Source organism: Telmatherina bonti, assembly GCF_933228915.1.
Source record: "Telmatherina bonti genome assembly, chromosome: 15".
NCBI lineage: Eukaryota > Metazoa > Chordata > Actinopteri > Atheriniformes > Telmatherinidae > Telmatherina > Telmatherina bonti.
The window spans coordinates 20,409,218-20,430,129 of record NC_136613.1 but is presented as its reverse complement, the minus strand read 5'-3'; the positions used below and the strand labels follow the sequence as shown (position 1 = coordinate 20,430,129).

The window sequence follows — 20,912 nt, the reverse complement described above, 5'->3', positions numbered from 1 at the left end:
TTTAATTTTATATTCTATTTATCAATTTATTTGAATAATTTATAAGCTTTAAGGATGTCCTCCAACCTGTACAGGTTATACATAATGTGTGCAATATAAAAGCTCCATTCCTTCATTTATAGATGCTTGAATACTTGTAATACTTTTAATACTTGTATACTAACAATAAGTTGCTTATCCACGGGTTTCTCACAAGCATCTTTTCCAGCTGTTGTGCAATAAATTCTACACCAAACTAATTTATATCTAACACTCTTAAATGCAGCTGCAGCCATTTAACTGATAGGAGCACCCGTTGTGACCAGTTTATAATAAGCACCCCTTTTGGCCATGAGTTTATCATGTGTGCCTTGTTCAATAACAACTCCACGAGACATCACTGCTATGATGTCAGCTGTCTGGATGGTTGACAGTCGGTGAGCTATGACGATGCAGGTTCGTCCCTTTCTTGCTTCATCCAGGGCAGACTGGACAGTCTGCAGGGATAAAAATTCTCTTTAGTATTCCTGTACATGTTTAAGAATGCTTTACTTTTTTGTGGCGAAAAGGTGTTAAAGAAATATATCATACCTGTTCACTTTCTGTGTCCAGGGCAGAGGTCGCCTCATCTAGAAGTAATATCTTGGGGTTCCTAACAATGGCTCTGGCAATGGCAATGCGTTGTTTCTGTCCCCTTGACAGCTGAGATCCCTGGGCACCAACCTGAGTCTCATATTTCTACCAGTTTGTTAGTGAAAAGTGGATACAGCAAAATGTCACAAGTTTAGCAGCTGTTCCCTTTAAAACAGATTTTTATGGGTGTTAAACATTTAAGTGAGATGCTCACAATTTTTCCGCAACAATGTTGTACTTGATTTAAACAACATTTAGCTATTAAGCTGGAAAAAGACGAACAAACTTCCTACTTGGAGATAAAAATTTCACCAGATGTCAACACATTTAAATGCATGTTAAAAACACACGCATGAAGTCTGGTCAGCATCTTTAAACTGATCCTTTTTTCTTTTTTTTTTTTTTTTTTGCTTGCCTCAGATCATTTTAATTTAGTTACTTTATGTGATTATAACTCTATTCTATACTCTATGATTGACATGTCCAGGGTGTACCCCGCCTCTTGCCTGGTAATTGCTGGGACTGGCTCCAGTTTCCCCAGTGACCCTAAATTGGAATAAGTGGTGCAGAAAATAAAAGGATGAATATTCCATATAATTTTAACTGATTTCTAGACAATTGTGTCTTAATCTCTTTTTTATTTTGAAAAGCACTCATCTGGAGCTTTCATTTGCATCCGACAATCAAGATTGGTTGTCATGGATTAGTGGTGCTTAAGCCTTTTGTGCACACCCATTCCTTCATGAGGGGAATCTCGACTGCTTGGAAGATCATGTGATGCTATCAGTACAGAATTACTATAAATGAAGCACTGCCTGTAATAAGAATGTTCTCTAAACTCTTCATCATCCTGTTCGTTTATTTATCCAAGATATTTAACACCTAAACTAATCTTAACCCTTTAATGCTGTGAGTATCATATTTGATATCTGCAGTTTTGGAGATCCATTGCATCACTTTAAGGTAAGAAAATTCTCCTCAAAACTCTATTGTGTACAACCTGATACTTGTCTTTTGCCCCCTGGTGGATATCTTTTGCACCACAATAATTCTGATACACCACAGCAATAATTTAATTTTATTACATGAAATTTATTATTTTTCTAAAAACCTTTTGTTAAAGAGCCAAATAAAAATTCCATATTTTAATAGTGGATTTTTTTTTTGTCATTGTTTCTTAGGTCACAGTTTAAATGGTCAAGACTAGAATCAGTTTTACTTCTAATATATCCCTACTTCCTAGTTGATTTCTCTACTAAGTATACTTGTTAACAAGAAAAGGACAAAAGCGCAACTGGAATTCAAGTGTTGATTCACATAAAATGTCATAATTAAGTAAAATGTTCCACTCACATCAGGTAGAGTCATCACAAAGTCATGAAGACAGGCCTTCTTGGCCGCCTCAATGATTTCTTCCATGCTTACTCTGCGCGTGTTATCTCCATACTGTATATTTTCAGCGATGCTGCAGTCAAACAAAACAGGCTCTTGTGACACGATGCCAATCTGAGATCTTAGAAAAGGTACATTGACTGCATGGGAAGGATGGCCATCAATCAGCTGTGTAAAAACAAAGAAAAAAAAATCTGCAATTAAAAATGAGGGAACAGCTTTGGAATGTAATGATCTAAATTTAATAGCATTACTCTTTCTTTCTATGTCTTGCAATACATACCACATTCCCTTCATCAGGGTCATAGAACCTTTCAAGTAACTGGACACTGGTGCTTTTTCCACAGCCACTGCTTCCAACAAATGCCAAAGTCTGACCAGGCTTCACAGACACAATCAGGCCATTCAGCACCTGGATGTCTGGTCGTGTTGGATAGGTAAACTTGCAATTAATAAACTCAATATCCCCTCTGAAGTTCTCCTACAGATAGAGAACAGGGCTCATGAATAACATGGTGACAAAATGGCATCATTTTAACACATTTTAAAGTGAATTAAATGAAAATCCCTAACCCATTTGTCCCCATCTGTGTGGCTCAGGCTGATTTTGGGAACCCTGTCCAACAGTTTAAAGATCTGAGCAGCTGCAGTTTTAGCTTTGGCGTAATCTGGAGTGAAGGACGAAGCTCTGCCCAGTGCTGTACCACTGATTACCACAGCTGAAATCACTCTAGAGAAGCATAACACAGCACATAAATGCAATGTTGCAGTTTGATATAAATTTAAAATAATATATTAGACAAATCTTTTACAAACCTAAAAACAAACATGTATTGCAATCCCTCAGCTCTAACCAGGTAGCCCCCGTATCTGAATGAAGCAGCATATGCCATGAAGATGACACACTGGGCAAAACCAAAACAGATTCCATAGATATTGCCTCTCTTTTTGGCAGCTTTGTAAGGACGCTCAAGTTTCTCCTCATATGATTCCACAAACGAGGACTCTTTGGCCAAACCAGCAATGGTCCTGATGTTGGTGAGAGCCTCACTTGACACCTGTGGAAAAGAGATCATCATATCATAAAATTAAAAGGGATTTATGGGACCTTCATGGTGAATGTTCTGGTATCACAATAGAAATGGAGATTACCTGGCCAGCTGCTTCCATGGCTTTTTTATCTTCATTTGCAAAGCCTGTCAGCATCTTGGCTTGGAATACACCAGACAGTCCAATGAGTGGTAGGAAGCACATAATTACCAATGTTAACTTCCAGCTGAAGTAGAATGCAATGATGAATGATGCTCCAATGTTGGTCAAAGAGTTTACAATCATGCCAATTTGAGAACCCGTTGCCTACAGAAATAATGTTTAAAAAAAAAAAAAAGTAATTATAATGAAAAAAATGTATATTTCAGCTGGGAATATAAACATGTGCTTGAAAACTACAACTTACCCCCTGAACCATGGATGCATCTGTGGCCAGTCTAGTGGTCAAAGCTCCAGGACTGTTTTTAGGGTCATCAAACCAACCAATCTCTTGTTTCAACATGGCCTGGAAGCCCACTTTTCTTAGACGGCGGGTCAGCAGCTCTCCAGACTTGGCAAAGGCATATCCCTATAAAATGAAATCTGACTTTGTTTATCCGCACATAAATCATTATCCTCTCCTCATCTTTTCAACAAAAATCTTTAGCATGGCTCGTGCCAATGCAACTCACATAACCCTTCCAACTTCATATTGTGGATAGGCCCCAAATATGATAATAAAGCCCTTGAATTTAGTAGAACTTATACCATTTTAATTTAGTCTGCTTTTTTGCTAGAACATTGACATGAAATGGGAGTGTAATGTAGGATGGCATGTAATGCTCCTCATGTTATGAAATTTTGGATGATTCTAATGCAAAAAACCTGCAGAAACTGTGAGAAGAGACTAGCCACAGCCACGATGCAAAACAGAACACATATCCCGTTGATCTGCTCCCGCTGCTCATTTAAGTCACGAATGGCAAAAGTCTGCAAAAACACAGAGCATGTGAATCATTTATACCAAATCAAATCAGTTTTACTTATAGCACATACAGGACATTTTCATGAGTAGAACTCTAACTCTCACCCCAAGGATCTGGCTGAACAGGACAGCATAGATGGGGTTGACAGAGCCGTTCACTGCAGCTCCCAGGGAGCCCAGCAGCATGTAGGGCCATTCTGGCTGGTTGTACATAAGGATGCGTGCAACTGGAGCAGTTTTGTTATGCTCCTCATCATCATCATCATCCTCTTCAAGTTCCTGCTGAGATACATGTGCTGGATTCAGTTAGTCAGCAAATTAGCGTATAACTTATTCATCAGTGTTGTGGTCTTAAATTAGCATTAACAGCATCCTCAACATCTGTGACCTCTGTGCTCGAAAGTATTTTGAGACTGCCAGATACTGCATCTGGGACAAAATCGCTTGACAGCTTGCTCTGAGATCGCAGCCGAACAGAGCCAAGGAGAGACCTGCAATAATATATTTGAAAAAAATTACTTTCTAAATATAAAGTATAATCATCTGCTCTTGTAATCTACATGTAAGTACAGTGTAGTACCTTTTACTGGATCTACTGCTTTCATGACTAAAACTCCTTTTTAGACCATCTGCCTCTGGCGTTTCTCTGGCCACTTCTGGAGGATTAAAAAGAAGAAAAAATGCATTTAACATTACATGTAATTGGATTTTTTTTTTTTTTTTTTTTTTGCCTGACCAAAAACAGAAATTATACAATAATAAACACTACGTTTGTTCATATCTGTACTTATTATTTTGATATTTAAACCAATCAGAAAACTCACAAAACCACTCATTTGGGTGGGAATTGTGAATATAAGGTAACAAATTTGAGCCCAGTACTGCCTTACTTATCTGAATGTGTCACAAACATTACAGGATAAAGGTAAATTTAATCTGCCGCTAACAAGTTATCCAGGTACGCCAAACATGTATGATTGTATGCAAAAGTCCTGATCAAACATTATCATTGTTAAGAGTAGACTCAACAAAAGGAGGCTTTCTTTAATAGCTTATGCGAGGTTATATGAGGTGTGTTTTTGTTGTTGTTGTTACATTGTTAAGTAACAAAGGAGCCTTAAACAAAAGTCTGGTAACACCTTCTTTGGCAGCACAACTTGTAAATGAAGGTTGAGAGACTTTCAGTTTCATTTTTATCTTTCTCATGTGAAAAAAGGCTATAGTTCTACAATATTCTTGGACTGCCTTGCATGCAAAGCTCCTTCAACATTTATCCTCAGCTTTCTGATGATGTGCTAAGTGATGATATGATGATAAGCAGTGGCAGCAAAACTCACAGCTGATGCTTCTTGAGGTAATGCTTTGCTAATTGTGAGGTGTCTTAAAACCTGTTGTTTTGAGGCATGTCCTTTACATTTTCTGTAGAACATGTGAAGTTTGACCCCAAAATTTGCCGCTTATAGTTTAGTACCATTGCAATGTTCCACATGCATCTGGTATGCAGCACATAACTGATCTATCCCCATGATGATAACAACACCATTTATTTTCTTTTAACACTGAAAAATCACCAGAACCTGTTTCCATAATGCATCAGGCTGCTAACATGCTCATTTGCAAACATCCTACATGTGGCATTTGTTGATGTGCTTGCTGACCTGAAAATGAATTTGAGACAGAGCTTCGTAAGCACTTTTTATTGCTGAAGAACCAGTGTTACCACTCCAGCAAACACTCCCAACTTTGTGTCGAAGCTCCTACTACATGGTGCCTGTACCAATGTTGTGCCATCTTATGATGAATACTAATAATGGTTCTGTCCGCTGGCTTGATCTGAACATTACACTACTCAAATTACTTTGCTTGTTGTACTTTGTGTCGCCATTAAAATGCATTCAAAGTACTAAAACGACATTTTCTCTAAACTGAAAACTGCTACTTAAACACATTGTTATACAGAAATTTAGGATACCCTTTGTATCAATTTTCTGAGATTTTATAACTGAAAATGTTCAAATTAATTTTAACAGGAAAGCAATATCAGTAATTATCACTCACAGGCTTATTATACATTAAACTTACCATTGGCTGTGGTAGCTGAGCCTTGGTTCTGCAGGGTGACAAGGGTGAAGTAGACCCCTTGCCTTTCGAGCAAATCGCTGTGTGTTCCTCTCTCCACAGCCTGACCATGCTCAAATCCAACAATCACATCTGCATTCCTAATTGTAGAAAGGCGATGGGCTATAGAGATTGTTGTCCTGCCTGTGCGTACCTGTATCATTATTGTGTCATTCAGCTTTTCAAGTCAGGATGTTGTGTTTTGTGAACAAAAATTGCAGACAGGGACTCACTTTATCCAGTGCTTCCTGTACCATGGCTTCACTCTCATTATCTAAGGCAGATGTAGCCATGTCTAGTAGCAGGATCCTAGGGTTTCGGATAAGAGCTCGAGCTATAGCAATCCGTTGCTTCTGTCCTCCACTCATCTGGCCTCCACCTTCACCCACCAGTGTATCAAATTTCTGTTGGATTAAAAGGTAAAAAAAAATTATATCAAATTAAAGAGTAAAGACAGTTTGTGTTTCGAAAACTTCTTCAGCATTATTTCTCAGTGTGCAAGTGTACCTGTGGTAGATCCATAATAAAATTGTAAGCATTGGCCTCTTTTGTTGCCTGGATAATGTCTTCCATGGTCACTCCAGACCGACCGTACCGTATGTTCTCAGCAATGGTTGTGGCAAACAGCACTGGCTCTTGCTCTACAATGCCGATAAGCGAGCGTAGCCACTGAATGTTCAGAGTGCGGATGTCGTGGCCGTCCAAAGACACCTAAAAATGGGATTTAGAACACAATGAAGACTTCAGACGAGAACTGTTGCGACTTTTTATTGTGTTGTATGGGAAGTTCTACAGATTGTTACCATTCCTTCCTTTGGGTCGTAAAACCTTTGAATAAGCTGGATTGTGGTGCTTTTTCCAGATCCACTTGGTCCAACAAAAGCAGTGGTTTCTCCAGATTTGATCTGCACACTCAGATTATCTAAAATCTGCCAAAAATAATGTTTTGCTTGTTTGTTTGTATTTATTTCTTTTGTTTGTTTTTCTTAGTTAAACTTGACAACTGAAACAATGTAAAGAAAGGGGGGGGTATGGCTACCTTGACTTCAGGCCTTGACGGGTAGTTGAAAGTGACGTCGTGGAACTCTATGTCACCTTTGACTTTGTCTAACTTGTATCCATCCTCTGAGAAAGAATCAATTTCTGGTTCCTGTGGATGTGCCAAGAGAGATTCCATTTGCCTGGCAAAGATTCCATTTTAACTACAACAAAATTTGTTTTCTTCTTTAATTAAGTCTTTATTACCCGGTCAATAGTTTCAAAAATAGTCTTCGCCGCAGCACGACCAGAAGCAAAGGCCTCCAGGCAGGGTGAGGCCTGCCCAAGGTTCATTGCTGCCATGAGTACTCCAAAGAAAACCTGTGAGGACATTCCAGACACAGAGTGAAGCTAAAGTCTCAGTCTTTTTGTTTATGTGTGTGTTGTGTGTGTGTTTTGGCTTATACACTAGATTGTGCTTTTTTTAAGCTACATTTTAAGTTTAATATTTTTTGAGTGAATTTTCCATTTCATAAGCACAGAAAAATGCAGAGCATTTGACATATTTTATACATTTAACACACCTGAATAAGACTACCAGGAGACAACTCTTGGGTGTCGATGACCAGTTTAGAGCCATACCAAAAGGCCAAAGCATAGCAGAGAAAGATGATGCACCAGAGGTATCCTTGAAACACGCCAATGATGGCGCCCTTTTTCACTCCCCAGTTCTGGGCTTCTATAAGGTTACTGTCATACCTGTCGAAAAGTTCAAATTGTAATGTAATTTTAAGTAATAAAGCAATTGGGTAATGATTTATCAACCAATAAAAAGATACCTTTGAGTCTCTTTTACCTCCCCACCAAAAGCTGCTACTGTTCTGATGGAGGACAGGACCTCATCAGCCACTGCTCCTGCTTTTGCATAGGCCTTTAGCTCTCGTCCTGTCAGTCTGGCAACTGCCTTCAGGAACAAGTAAGAAAAATATTCAATAAAAAATGTCATCTACTATCACCTGGCTATAAAAAGTATTTTCTTTCTCACCATGGCCATCAGTCCAGCAGCTATGCCAATCAGCGGGCTCACAGCTATGACAACCAAAGTCAGTTTCCACCCACCAATAAATCCAACCATGAAGCCAAACAGAAAAGTTGAGAGCCTCTCAACAAAAATAGACACCTGGTCGGCAATGGCATTGTTGATCTTGTTGATATCACTGAGCAGAAACGGAATAAATGAGAAAAATAAACTCTAACATTGATAAAAGCTTGATTTGCGTAAAGGCACCTCAACTTACTCAGATATTCTTGTGTTCAGTTCGCCCACAGAGTTGCAGTCAAACCATCCAATCTCCATTCGCATCACTTTTCTGAAATATGTTTTTCTGATTTTCTGAGTTTGTCTCGCAGCTGCCAACACCCAGAAGAGAATCTACAATGTGGTGTTAAAATGCGGCCTGTTAATGTGTGCTACATTGTTATAATCCATCACTGTTCAAGAGATATTTGAATTCAAGTCTGCATGCTCACCTGAAAATAACTAACAACCAGAACTCCTAATCCAATGCCTATGTAGTAATATGCAAACATGGTCATTTGTGCTTCAATATCTACCCTTTAAAAGAGAACAAAGAGCTCAATGATAGCAACAGCTCCTCATTGCAACATCAGCTTAGCAATGAACTGATGACTTACCCACAAAAAACAGTCTTGTTGTCAGTTGTTTCATATATTGAGCCATTGGTCCAATATATAGTGTTGTTTCTGCACTCCTTGTTTGGGTCTTTCAGCTCTTGTACCTCCAGCTCATAAGTCACAAATATGTCTGTCATCATGCCATACACCAGCAGCATGAGAGGTGAAGCTGAGCCATGGATCAGGGCACACAAGCTTCCCACCACCATCATCACTTTGTCTTTCCAGGTGGAAAATCGAAACTTAGAAGAACAATTTGTTAAGATTTTAACAACACAGTTTTATTTTCACATTGTTTTTCACTATTTGACATGTTATTTTTCTTTATTAATTAATAATAAAAAAATCAATCATCAAAAAACTACAGTACTGTGGAAAGTTTTATTTTTATATTTACCAGCTGAAAGTATCCCACACTTAATGCATTTCCCTTTTTGTTTTCATCTCTGGAAAACAGGTTAATCCCATAGTTTAAACTACATAAAGTGCTCATGTTACTTGTGTCTTCATACTGTGGATAAGGTGTCATCATTTATTACAAACTTACCCTGTCTGGCCTTCTGCTGAGATAAAAAGGAAACGAGAAAGTTAATTGTTCAGCTTTTTAAGCAAAACTAAACTACACAAATCTCTCATATTATCCCATGTAGTGTAGCTAACTTGCCTCCTTTATCTGCATCTGATGCTGTCGTAGGTTTCTTCATGTTTCCTACTTTGACTCTGGAGGCTGAACTCTCCCTTGGTGACTCTGAATAAAGATATAATTAAAATAAGAATAAATACTGATATTTCTTACAATGTTCATGTTTGTACAATTGTGCCAATCACTGTGCATCTTAACAGCCAGGAAAGTAAAACTGGAGCTGATGAAAAGAACTGCTCTACAGAGAATTTGGTTTAACTTCACTTCACTGACAAAACTTTAAGTAAAAGTGTTGCCTCATTCCAGTTTTTCAACTTTCAGTTGCACATACATAAAACACATGCTCGATGGCAACATATAGTTTTTACAACACGTTAACACAGCAACATGATAAAGTGACTAAAGACAGGATTATTAGCTATTAATAGATTGTCTTGTTTGAATAAAAAAAAGTATGATTTTAGAATAAGAATAAGAAGCGTACTGTACCTTGTTGCCTCACAGTTTCCACATACAACACTGAGGCTGATCAGAGGAATTTTCTTTTTATCTTATTACCAGGTTAACCTATGCCTCCACTTTCCCAGATTATCTACACTTCAATTAGACTGATAAAGGGTTGTGTCAAAACTTTTCTTAACAAGACTGACATTTTAAGGTACATTCACTTGCTAAACCAAGTTCATTTGGACTTTCATCTATAAGTTATAACAAAACCTAATCAAAAGATGTAACTTTTATTCATTTTTGAGCTTGACAGAAAAAAATAAATAGAAAATCCTCCTGATCACATGTATTTATTCCCTATCACAGTGATTGTAAAATGGGTGTAATGACCGTAAGGCCATTGATTGCAATCATGAGCTGCCACAGTACACACACATGCAATTCTAAACCTCATCAGGAGGTATTTGTCTATTGCTGTCATTAGAAATTACTTGTTGAATTTTCTAACATTAGATTTATTTTGATGAAAAGAAAAATGAACTCACGGTATTTAACTTCTGGTAATCATGGAAATAAACAACTGCCAAATAAATTAAAACTGTAATACAAGCATTGACTTTTCATCAAAGGCATGATTATTTTATACAGTATATAATGCCATGACACCAGGTCATCCGGCTCTATTTCCAAGATATCCTCCCAAAACATTTCCACTTCTTGCATTTATAACACTCCAATATGCTCAAATAAGACTCATTTTTCTTGTCTTCACCCAGTTTATTCATAATCTGTCCTTTAAACAGATTTAGTACAAAATATTATTTTTCATGTGTTGACCGTTAAAAATAAATAAATAGTTCTGTTATGTCATCAGTCTCAACAGTCTCATCTGTGTCACGCCATCATTTTAACTAGCTAGCCAAGATTTTAATCTTCCCAATTTTGTATAATAAATAAATAGACATTAACAAATTTCTATATAATGTTTCAAGTAAGTCTCAGCAGAAGCTGAAGAGGTTAACGTCCGTGGGTACATGTAGTGAGGGGTTGGTTTGGAATTTGCTCCGTCTTTACAGCCCATTATTCCACACAATGTGTTGATTGATTATAGGGAAGAGGGAGAATGGGTTCTAATCAGAGACACACTATGATTAAGACAAGTTTTTAAAATAATGTGAGCTATAGTATTTTTCTGACAGAGATATCTGCGCCATTCAAGATATACAACTGATTCCAAAAAAAAAGTTTGTTGTCTTTTTACATTTCATAAATCATAAAGGGTCTGAGTCAGATCTTTAATCGAGGACTGTTGTCTCAATGTTGTCTTATATGTCTTCTTCGATTTTAGCTCCTCAACTGTAAAGAGTCATGTTTTCTGCTTAATGATGTATGAAATGTCTTTATTTGGTGAACGGTCTGAATAAGGGGCAGGTCAGTTCAGCACCTGTACTCTTCTACTATAAAGTCATGATGATGAAATACATGGGGCTTAAGATCTGGCTTTGGCTTGGTGAAATATGTAAGGTGCTCCCAGAAAATTCTATGTTACAGCCTGTATATATTTCCAGCACTGATTATCCCTTTTCTGATTTGCAAGTTGTCAGTTCCATAGGCACCAATGCATCCACATACCATCACAGACACGTGCTTTTTATCTGAACACTAAAAATAAGATGTATTCTTTCTCTGCTCTTTAATTTACAGAACATATCTACGACTTCCAAACGTCTCAACTTGTCTGAACACATAACCATTAATCTACTTTGGTCCAGAGAAGACAGCAGTTTTTATGTTGAGTATATGACTTCTGCTTTGTATGATAGCAAAAAATCTACATTTCTGGATCAAATAAAAACTTAATTAAACAATGATTTCTGAAAGTGTTCCTGAGCTCATGCAGCCATTTAAGTAACATAATCCTGCCCAAATGTAATTCAGGCAAGGGTCCAAAGATTGCAAGTATCCAAAACAGAGATACTATATTTTTTTAGATTATGTACTGCTAATGATAAAATATTTAAAAGCTTGTCAATGTCACATTGAGCAACATTTAAAAAATATATTGCACATTTTGAAGATTCAGTTTTTTATTTGTGTATTTATTTTATTGCTGAACATTGTTTCCCCTTGGCTATGGTGATTTGGGTATTTTTTCTGAGTTTCTAGGTGAGGATGAGTGTTGATTGAACACACCTGCAGCTCATCTGGCTCTGCCACCATAGGACCTACAGGAGCACTGGTCTTCGCCAGATTTTCTTGCCATTTCTGTGGTAAATCAGGCTCTCACTAGTGTTTGCTTTCAAGTAATTACTTATTATACTTTCTTCGACAAACAAATACAACCTATCACATCCAGGATTCTGTAAATTACTGTCATTTCATCTCAGCATCAGGACCTTCACTTGCTGTTATCCCACTGGCTCTCAGTAAACCGCCTGCTTCCCGGACTTTTCTAATCGCAGCCACAGACTCATTTTTGGACCTACCCCTCAGTTACTGGACTCCCTGGGTTGCAGTAAACCACCAGCAGCTAACTTATCCTCTTCTGCCAGTTGATCCCTTTTTGGGTCATCACTAACTTCTACTCCTGGAGAGAACACCTGGACTGGATTGTAGCAGACTTTATAAATAGTCATTTCAGTGACAAACTGTTCTCAGTCTTCTGCATCGGTCTACTTTTGGGTCCTACTTGGAGTGACATCTCCAACAGCCATGACACTGTGTCCGCCTCACTTAGGTGTTTGTTGTTGTTTTTTTTAATTACATTTTGTTTTCTCTATTTTTTGGCTCCGTGTGTCATTTCAATCATTCAATGTGCTTTCTCTGCTCTGTTGTAAATAAAATAATGTTAGTTTCTCATACATTTTAAGCTTCAGGGGTCTAGGCTTTTAAAAACCCAAATTATTAACTTAATTCAGTCTGATTAATTATGAAAAATTTAAAAAAGATTAATAAATTGCTCAAACAAACTGACATGTGAACCACAGCGGTAAAATACTATTCACATGTGTACTTTGATGTACTGGGTTGGACCTTTTGTCATCAGAATTGACTTAATATTTCTTCATGGTGTCGATACAAGGTGATGGAAACATTCCTCTGAGAATTAGGTCCATATTGACACATTAGCATCACTTCGTTGCTACCAATTTGTCAACTTTAAATACATGATGAGAACTGTCTGTTCCACTGCTGTGATCTGGGGACTGTGGAGGTCGATGGAGTATAGTGAACTCACTGTGTTCAAGAAACCACAAGACTATCTGCTTTGTGACATGGTGCATTATTCTGCTGGAAGAAGCCATCAGAAGATGAGTACACTGTTGCCTGTGGCATTTAAACTATGCTCAGTTAGGACCAAAGGACCCCAAAATGTGCTGACAAAATATCTCCCACATCATGACACCAGCGTGAACCATTAATACAAAGCAGGATGGATCCAATCGGTTATGTTTGACACCAAATTCTGACCCCACCAACTGAGTGCAGTAGCTGAAATCCAGACTCAACAGATAAAGCAACATTTTCCAGTCTTCTATGGACCCATTTCTGTAAATCTGTATGATTTGTTGCATTAGTTTCTTGTTTTTAGGTAATAGAAATGGGATCAGGAGTGGTATTCTGCTTTCAGGTTTGACATTCAGAGATGGTATTCTGCATACCTCTCTATCACCTCCAACAAGTCTGATATTTCTCCTCAAACAATGATGTAACAACTGCTGCTTACTTACTTTTCTCTGAAATCTCAGTGATGGTTGAATGTGAAAATCCCAGTAGATCAGCTGCTCCTACTGACACAGCCCATCTTATCAAGAACTATGGTATGTAACCATGGTACTATTCATTACCCTCCTGGCGTTTGATTTGAATTTCAACAATTTGTCTTGACCAATTCTAAATAGCTAAATGCACTGAGTTGCAACAATGTGATTGTCTGATTTTTGTCTTAACAATTAACCAAACAGCTGTAGCTATTAATGACAGCTGAGTGCAGACAGCATCAGTCACTTGAGTCTTTTACTTTTTCTTCTCTTTTTGTGTGTAGCATTTTTTACAGGATATACTGTCATTTTTTACATTGGATATAATTTTGTTGCAAAAAAATTATAAAAATGTATTTTAGATTAAGTATTGTTTTCTCGTATCCAAGTATATGCTAAGTTCATAAAAACATGCGAGACAAATCTAATTTGAAAAAAAAAAAAAGGTCATTTAACATTTCTTTGTCAACTTCATAAGAAATATTTAATGTATTAGGGTTTACTCTGATTCCCACAACTTTTAGAAAACGAATACACAAAGCTTTCTTTTCTGTTAATATGGTACATGACCATGAAAAGTACATGGAATAATGGCTATAATGCTCAGTGCGCTTTCTGACGTTACCACATAGTGTCCAGCAGATGGCGCTTCATTAGTCTTTTCCAGCAACACAGACACACAGGATACCTGCAGACACCCCGGAAGTTACGGACAATAAGCACCAAAGTAAGTAGAGGGGCGAAATAAACTTTGTGGTAGATTTTCCACCATCTTCTCGGTGGTTGCTACACAGCTCTGATTCATGTTCTGACTGCACTGAAAACACGTAAGCGACTTTTTCACTCTCGTAGGAGATTTAGTTTAGCTAGCAGAAACCTTTAAATGTCATGCTTCTATACAACTGTGTAAATATATGGCACTCAGAGAAGAGTCGCTCTGAAAGTTCATTAAAAACTACGATTTGGTCATTCAGAGACTTGGCATTATGAGCTGTGTATTCGTCAGGTGAAAACAGAGTAAAAATCAGTGTCCAGGATCTGTACAGCGCATCCTCCAGATACCGCTGGCTAATGTTCATAGTTATGATGGACTTGATATTGGCACTGAAACAAGAACTCAAAGTCCAACTTAAAATATATAAATCACTTCGTCGAATTTAATTAAATTTGGATGTGTGGTTTTTAATGATACAAACAGTTGTAGCCTTCATTAAACAATCTCTGGCTCCTAAATAAACGTCTCTTGTCAGCGATTAACAATCGACTGTCCGTCCATCTAATGAAGCCTGACCTATTGTTCACTTATCACAAGTCATAAAAACATTCCTTGCTTTATTCCACCATGGGAATAAAAAGTGACGCACAACCAGTTTAGCCAGCTCACAGAGGACTGACTGTGGAGCAACAGGAGGAGTCATCTATCAGGCAAACCGCTTTAACTGCTCGTGCTACAATCTTGCAAACCTGATAGGACATGTGCTACTTCAGTTTTCTCACATTTTGACCAGTTTAAACGTTTGTACCACCTCCTGCAGATCCAGTTTCAGTGGTTCATCGGCCTGAGAGCTCAATTGCACAGGCAGTAGTTTCTTTTTTTTTTTTTTAACCTAAAATCTTTCATAATCAGTCGATTTCAACATTAAACAAATTTTTTGAGACACTGAGAAAGTTAAGTGTACTTTTTAAAGACAAAAATATCCAAGTTTCATTCTCGAAGTTGTGAGTATTTCCAGCCTTTCTTTTCCATGCTATTGAGACTGAAGATGACTCTGCAGAAAATTTGAGCAATGTGTTTTATTCCTGCTAATCCAGAAGGGAACAGGGATATTAATCAGTTGTTGTCACTCATTGCAACCTCAGACTAATTTGTTTGACATTTGTGTCTGGTACAATATCAGAATAAGGAATAATCACAGGCATTGCTGTCTGATGGGAATTTTGTGCTTTTAAAGCTACTTTTATTTTATTCATTTATTTTTTATTTTTTTGCATCTCATGCCAACACAAAGTTTAAAATGGGGTCATGTTTGCCACTATGTTGCATCACCTCTTGTGTTCAACACTGTAAGCATTTGGGATTTGAAGAAACCAGTATGGTGTAACTTGGAAGTTAAAATGTTTCCCATTCACGCTTGATAAAAGATTTCAGCTCATCAGTTTGCAATCACCTTTGTCCCATATACCCTTTCATAATGTGCCAAACGGTTTCAGTGGGTGACAGCTTTGGACTACAGGCTTGTTATGTATCCACACTCTTATTCATTTTTTTTTTATATATATATATATAAGAGCCCTGTTGTTGAACTATGAACAGGATGTGCTTCAGGATTGTCCGACTGAAATAGTGCTTTCTATTGAAAAGACATCAGGTAGTCGGCTGCAGTTGTTGCCGTCATGGTAACCCTAGTTACCTCCAACCTTCTGTTGTCGGCTGTGTTTTCAGTAATTTCCCAGTCCTGATTCAGTCATTTCCACTGTAAAATTGTCTGCTTTTGAAGATGAACTTGAAGGTTTGAGGAAAAATATTTCCACTTTCTGTGTTGCTCTTTCTGTATACAGTCATGTTACTGGCCTTCTCCTGCAAAGATATTTCACTAGGAGAGTGACAGAAAACCACTCATCTCAGTACCCAAATTTATTTTTGACTGATAAAACATAGGGAACACACTCTAGCTAATGCTAAATTTCAAACTTCAGAAAGTTGAAATAACATGTAATTTACTGCTTTCCATTAATTATAACATACAGTCTTGCACAACTTTTATGGAAACTGTGTTGTATTGTTAAACATTAACAGCTCTTTGTTGTGATATCTTAACTTTTAACTGACAAACTCAAGGATAAGTGTATGTACAAATGACTGTTTTGTTTTTTGTTTTTATCAGCCTCTTTAGTGGCATTTAAACCTCTAAATCTAAATTGCAACATTTGTCATTGATATTATATGATGCATAGTACTATTAAAGTAATTCATGTCCTAAACTTGTGGTGCAGAAAAGCAACAAAATTGCATTCCAACTTGATTATCATTTCATTTCTTCCTCTTGTCAGGAAAATGTTTCTGTATATCCTTGGACTGGTGGCTGTGTGGTTCATCTATCGCTGGTTTAAAGAGACCAAAAGAGTTGCCAACAAGGGAGACAAATATGTGTACATCACTGGTTGTGACTCTGGATTCGGTAATAAGCTGGCCAAAACACTGGACAAGCTGGGTTTCTGCGTGATTGCAGGCTGTTATACTGAGAAGGGTGAAGATGAACTGAAGAAGGTCTCCTCTGACAGACTGACAACCGTCCCCTTGGATGTCACCAACTCAGAAAGTGTAACCAAAGCAGCAGCTTCCATTAAGACTTTGGTTGGACAGGGGGGTAAGTAGATTCATACAAAACCAGACCTCCTTTTAAAAATCTGCCATTTGAATTGATTGAATGAGGAAAAAGATGACCCAAAGTGTAGATTTTGTGACACTGGAGTTAAACCAGTCTGAAAAGTTCCACTAACATAACAGACGGCGTTAGCCAGTGGTTTAACTTGTTAGTGATGCAAAGTGCTGTTTATGTGAATGTTATCTCTGTCCGTATTTTTCCTGTCATGTTGCTTCAGGCCTCTGGGCTGTTGTGAACAATGCCGGAGTCGCTATTCCATCCGGTCCCACTGACTGGCTTACTATTGAAGACTACAAGTCCATGCTGGCTGTCAACCTGAATGGTGTGATCGCCGTGACGCTGAGCGTTCTCCCCCTCATCAAGAAGGCTAAAGGCCGAGTGGTGAATGTTGCCAGTGTGTTTGGGCGAATCAGCCCGTTCGGTGGACCTTACTGTGTGTCCAAGTATGGCGTGGAGGCTTTCAATGACAGTCTGCGGTGAGAGGAGATATAACCGATATTTTTTAAGATGTCCCTGGTTTGCTTTCTCATGAATGTCCTTTTGACATGGCAACCTCCCTTTTTGTTTCAGTATAAACATGGTGCCATTTGGAGTCAAAGTGCTGTGCATTGAACCAGGCTTCTTCAAAACAAGCGTGACTGATACCGAGATATTGAAGACTAATGTGAGGAAGCTCTGGGACAGATTACCTCAGGATGTGAAAGATGACTATGGACCCACTTTCCTGGAGACTTGTGAGTTATTCCATCTCTGTTAACAAATAGCTCTGTTGCTTTTAAAGTCTAGTGTCTTCATTTCTCTTCTTTTGTCTTTATTCCCGTTTAAACCTGTACTGTGGTGCTTAAATTATTATCATGAGGGTTTGTTTTTTTTTTGTTTTTTTTAAAATTATGCACAGGAAAAGTTATGGAAATATTGGGACAATCCTGAGGTGTTGCTTATTGCGAGACTTGGCCCAAAAAAATTTGTTTTGTCCTGACATACAAGAATGTCTTGAAAGGTGTGGAAAAATCCCTTAAGGTCAGCAAAGTGAAATTGGTGGAGTGCTTGAGGCGCAGACGTAAGTATTTTGCAAGAGTAGATGTAAACTTTTGACTTAAAAGGAAAAAAAAAACATGTCTCCTAGAAATACTTTTTGCATCAATAGGTAATGTTGGATTTTTCCAGTCTTCACCAAAATCATCACAGATAACCATCTGACAAATCTTCACATTTTTACCCCATTTGGATAATTTTTTTAGCATAATAAATAAAATTTTAAAATGAATTTTATGTGTTCACCTGAAATGAGTAATGTGAGGTGCAATTGTTTGTCCTTGTTCCAAATGCTGAGGTCTGACCCGTTTTCCATTTATCAAGAGTTATAACTTATTATATAATGTTTCCCCACTACACACCATTGAGCCAACTCGTATTGGAAATGAATCTGCTGTAGGGAAACGGGAGGAATCATCCATCACACAACAGTCTCTGCACCAACTTCACTTTTAGACCTCCTCCTCTGCCATTGCGTTTCATGCCAGCACTGTATTTAATGGAAGTTTGAATGTTTGCCGCTGTGTTGCTCCACTTTTAACAGCATCTCAAGTGTTTTTATAGGTTTAGTAAATCATGTGCTGGAATTTATCAATTGGAATTGTGTGAGAGGCCAGAGCCAAGACATGTCAACTTGTTAAAGCAGTATAAATTTTGCAGGATTTGTGCATTACTTCATTGAAAGTATTCCTCAAATCGGCGTAGGCAATGTTCGCGGCAAGTCTGCCTGACAAGAGTTAACATAAACATGATGGTGAGATCACATCACAGATGCCGTTTCATCAACTAGCATCAGATTATTTTGTGTTGGTGTGTGGAATTTGTGCTTCCTAATGACATTGTCTTTGCATGTTGCATTATCCGTTTGACAAAAGGTTTTAACTCAGATGTAGTTGCCATGGCAGCGGAGTCCTCCTGAACTTTGCTGCACCTTTATTGCTTGGTGCAGCAGTTCCTTCCTCAAATTTGCCAACCACTATTTTTGTTTTCACAGTTGTTGTTTTGTTTTTGTTTTTTGTTTTTTTAAATAAAAACATATTTGTTTTATACTTTTCTTCAATCCCATGACTTTCTTCACATCAGTTGTATTTGTTGCATTTATTGACTGTTTTTTCTTCTCTTTTTTTTTTCCAGCTCTTGAAGAGCTGGATGAGAGGTTCAAGCAGTTCACTGACGCGGACCTGATGAAGGTGGTTGGCTGCATGGAGCATGCAGTGTCTGCTGTTCACCCTCGCTATCGCTACTCCCCAGGATGGGATGCAAAGTTTTTCTGGTTGCCCCTGTCTTACATGCCAACTTGCATCACAGACAAGCTATTTGTTAAATATAGCCCCAAACCCAAAATATCTATGCTGTAGTTTTGGTAATGTCAGTAAACTGGAGAAACCTTTTCACCTAATATGAAGCCCACCTGCGCTTGTTTTATTTTTAGTTTAGTGAATTTGATTCCATCCACCGTCATGTCCTCTCTGATCTAGTAGCTAGTAGTTATATGTTATACATGTCAGACAATGCGTTACGTTTAACAATGGCCTTTAAATCTCAAGTCATATATAAACTACTGGAAACACAGTTAGTGTAAACTCTGTTAACTGTTTTAGTTCAGTAAGAGATTCTTTGGACTAACATTTACTGTATTGATCATGAATATTAATCACAGACAACAGTCTGCTGTGTAACCTTTGCTTAGAAATATTTGCAAAGTTGATTAGAACTTAAAGGTAAATGAGGTTATCAATACCAAGAGTCATGTAATCTTGTTTAGCCTATTACACAACCCCATGTTGGTGAACCATTTACCCCTGTTTATATCCATTATGAACCTTGACTCTGCAGACATAGTATAACTTCATCCAGAGCTTTTAGGTTGTTAGGGGAGAATTATTAGTTCAGTCTGTTCATTTAAAAAGTGGAAAGTGAGGCAGCTGCTGTGTCTTAAGAGCTGTAATCATGGTACGTCTACATTATTATTATTATTATTATTATTATTATTACTATTATTATGGCGCATGCTATGTTACATAATTTAGAGTTGATTGGCTTTCGTGACCATTTATTTAGACACAGATGGACTACAGAGGATTCATTTAAGGATTTTGTTTTTCCTTTTTCTGCACAAACTTTGTGCAACAAGATTTGATGCCATCTGGTGGTTGAGTGAATACACTCGTATTAATCTCGAATATGATTTAATTTTTATTCAAGAACAGTGCATCTGGTGAAGCTGAGTTAAACGTTTCTGCATTTTGGCTTTACAGATCTAATGTACATGGAGCAAACCAGGTTTACTGTATTTTCCAAGTTTGTATAACAGATATCAAAGTTTTAAAATCAGTTGTTTCAGTCAAATCTGTGATTATTGTGAAGCTTGTTACTGTGGGGAAACTAAAGTTAACTAGTCTACCATTCAGACATATTAGTTCAAGAATGCATTGAAAATGCAGTTATTTTACATGAGGAGTGAAAGTGAAATGGAGTGCATTTGTTATTCTTCTGTAATTACATAAACATTCAAGAGCATTTTCATATTAGCTCATCTGATATATGTAATAGTTTACTGTAACCCCTGACCATGTGTTTTGTAAATTCTAACTGGTTTCTGTAGGTGCCAAATAAATACAGTTGAAACAAAAACTGCTGTGTTGCAATGGAAATATGATGAAGTAGAAAGCTTAACTCAATTGATCCTTAACGTTTTTCTGATTTTTAATTAATATAAAAGTATTTCTGTGTGGTGATGTAATCTCAGATCAATTCAGATCCTTGCATTGGAAGAGTATCTTCTATTCCATTTTATCATATAATAAATTATTACATTTAAATTGTTTAAA

General features: G+C 37.5%; 2 protein-coding genes across 3 annotated transcripts; one reads left to right on the top strand and one right to left on the bottom strand.

Annotated features, from left to right (window-relative positions):
• Positions 1-275: 275 nt before the first annotated feature.
• abcb11a (ATP-binding cassette, sub-family B (MDR/TAP), member 11a) lies at positions 276-9,513 on the bottom strand (the record flags this gene model as incomplete). The annotated part of the gene is made up of 27 exons (XM_079254701.1): positions 276-476; positions 571-717; positions 1,966-2,172; positions 2,288-2,485; positions 2,578-2,734; positions 2,821-3,062; positions 3,157-3,360; positions 3,461-3,622; positions 3,919-4,023; positions 4,124-4,297; positions 4,398-4,509; positions 4,599-4,674; positions 6,101-6,290; positions 6,370-6,540; positions 6,644-6,847; positions 6,940-7,065; positions 7,176-7,286; positions 7,382-7,495; positions 7,699-7,873; positions 7,954-8,078; positions 8,160-8,331; positions 8,413-8,546; positions 8,645-8,729; positions 8,810-9,051; positions 9,207-9,255; positions 9,357-9,372; positions 9,474-9,513. 27 exons carry the CDS (start codon positions 9,511-9,513, stop codon positions 276-278), a joined length of 3,939 nt encoding a protein of 1,312 aa, XP_079110827.1.
• A 4,811-nt stretch (positions 9,514-14,324) lies between these two features.
• dhrs9 (dehydrogenase/reductase (SDR family) member 9) lies at positions 14,325-20,643 on the top strand. 2 transcript variants are annotated; one of them, XM_079254801.1, is made up of 5 exons: positions 14,325-14,387; positions 16,712-17,028; positions 17,264-17,522; positions 17,617-17,780; positions 19,216-20,643. In XM_079254801.1, exons 2-5 carry the CDS (start codon positions 16,716-16,718, stop codon positions 19,437-19,439), a joined length of 960 nt encoding a protein of 319 aa, XP_079110927.1. In that variant the 5' UTR covers positions 14,325-14,387; positions 16,712-16,715; the 3' UTR covers positions 19,440-20,643. The 2 variants fall into 2 exon arrangements, with proteins under 2 accessions (XP_079110927.1, XP_079110928.1); XM_079254802.1 differs by having other exon boundaries at positions 14,380-14,487.
• Positions 20,644-20,912: the final 269 nt, after the last annotated feature.

Excerpts from the sequence above, each read along its gene's own strand:
- dhrs9 (XM_079254801.1), top strand. The coding sequence starts at position 16,716 with ATGTTTCTGTATATCCTTGGACTGGTGGCTGTGTGGTTCATCTATCGC. Across the intron at positions 17,029-17,263 it reads GACTTTGGTTGGACAGGGGG|GCCTCTGGGCTGTTGTGAAC; the intron begins GTAAGTAGATTC and ends ATGTTGCTTCAG. Across the intron at positions 17,781-19,215 it reads ACCCACTTTCCTGGAGACTT|CTCTTGAAGAGCTGGATGAG; the intron begins GTGAGTTATTCC and ends TTTTTTTTCCAG.